Here is a 1,276-nt window from a genome sequence, read left to right on the forward strand (position 1 = left end):
TGATCACCGGCTTTTGGTAATGAAAAATTCGACGGCTTTTTCGCGAGCCTATTCTCCTCCCCGCGGCATTCCCACTGTTTTTTATCTTGTCGAATTGGTCGGTTGTCCAGTTACTCATAGACACAGACTTGACACGATGGTTAAATTCTCGACTTATAGTTATTGAATAGTTTACTAATAATACAATATAGTTTAGTGCCACTTGACTCCACTAGAAATGAAGTAAAACAAACTGAATTCCTGAACATGATGTGCATACAAATATGTTGAAATCAGTAACAATAAAAGCGGTTCCAGTTCGACCACAATTAAAGCAAAGTCGATTGTCACCAGTCATTGCTAACGATTCCATTTTCTGGATTAATCGCTCACTCATGTTGTTTGATGTTGTATTATGAGTTTCTTGTTTTCTCCTTTTTTTCAAAACATCGATGTGGTGAAGTCTTCATTTTTTTGCTTCTGTTTTTGTTTATTTTGTCGTTTATTTATTTTTTATTTCTATGGCTAATTTTTTACTCTATAATTGAGGAAATAAGTACTAATAAAAAATATAGAAAATTTTATTACAATAAGGGCATCTGCTTCGGTTATGTTTTGCTCAATTCAAGTTCGCCTTTGAAACTTATCAAAGAAAAATTTAGTGGCTTTCTTTTTAGTTGTTATTTACTATAAACAACTATTAATATAGTTCTAAACCAACTCGTTTTTAATAATTTAAAAAAATCTGATGAGTATAATAAAGTATATTATATTATATTATATTATATTATATTATATTATATTATATTATATTATATTATATTATATTATATTATATTATATTATATTATATTATAATCCATCTAATATAATTAATAAATATATATAATACTATAAGTTCTATCTTTTATAATTTCAACCCAAAAATTGTTTTTGTTTCGATTTCTGCAGTTTTTCTGAGGCTGACTGTTTTCTAAGCAAATTAGAATTCTAGACCATCATACGATTTACTACCACTCAATTACCACTCAAAAACAGTTTTTGTATTACCATTAATAGAATAATGCCATTTTCTTAATGAAAGAGTAAGAAGACCAAACAATAAAATGCATAAGAACTTAAAATTTCAATGACTTCACAGCAAGAAATAGCGCAGAAACAAGCGTCCCAGATGCGAAAGGGCGATTGTCAAATAGCGATAATTGGGGACGAAGATTCTGTGACTGGATTCCTCTTAGCTGGGATTGGGTCTGTCGATCGTCTGAGCACTCAACTTTTTCATGTCGACACAGTTTGT

The 1,276-nt window shown here is 29.9% G+C and overlaps 1 protein-coding gene across 1 annotated transcript; it reads left to right on the forward strand.

Annotated features, from left to right (window-relative positions):
• Positions 1–1,108: 1,108 nt before the first annotated feature.
• On the forward strand, positions 1,109–1,276 carry EIN_152030 (hypothetical protein; the record flags this gene model as incomplete). The annotated part of the gene is made up of 1 exon (XM_004257979.1): positions 1,109–1,276. A coding segment is annotated over one exon (168 nt), but the record flags the coding sequence as incomplete, so codon positions are not given.

The sequence above is a fragment of the Entamoeba invadens genome (genome assembly GCF_000330505.1).
Source record: "Entamoeba invadens IP1 unplaced genomic scaffold scaff_1105074726367, whole genome shotgun sequence".
In the NCBI taxonomy this organism is placed as follows: domain Eukaryota; phylum Evosea; order Mastigamoebida; family Endamoebidae; genus Entamoeba; species Entamoeba invadens.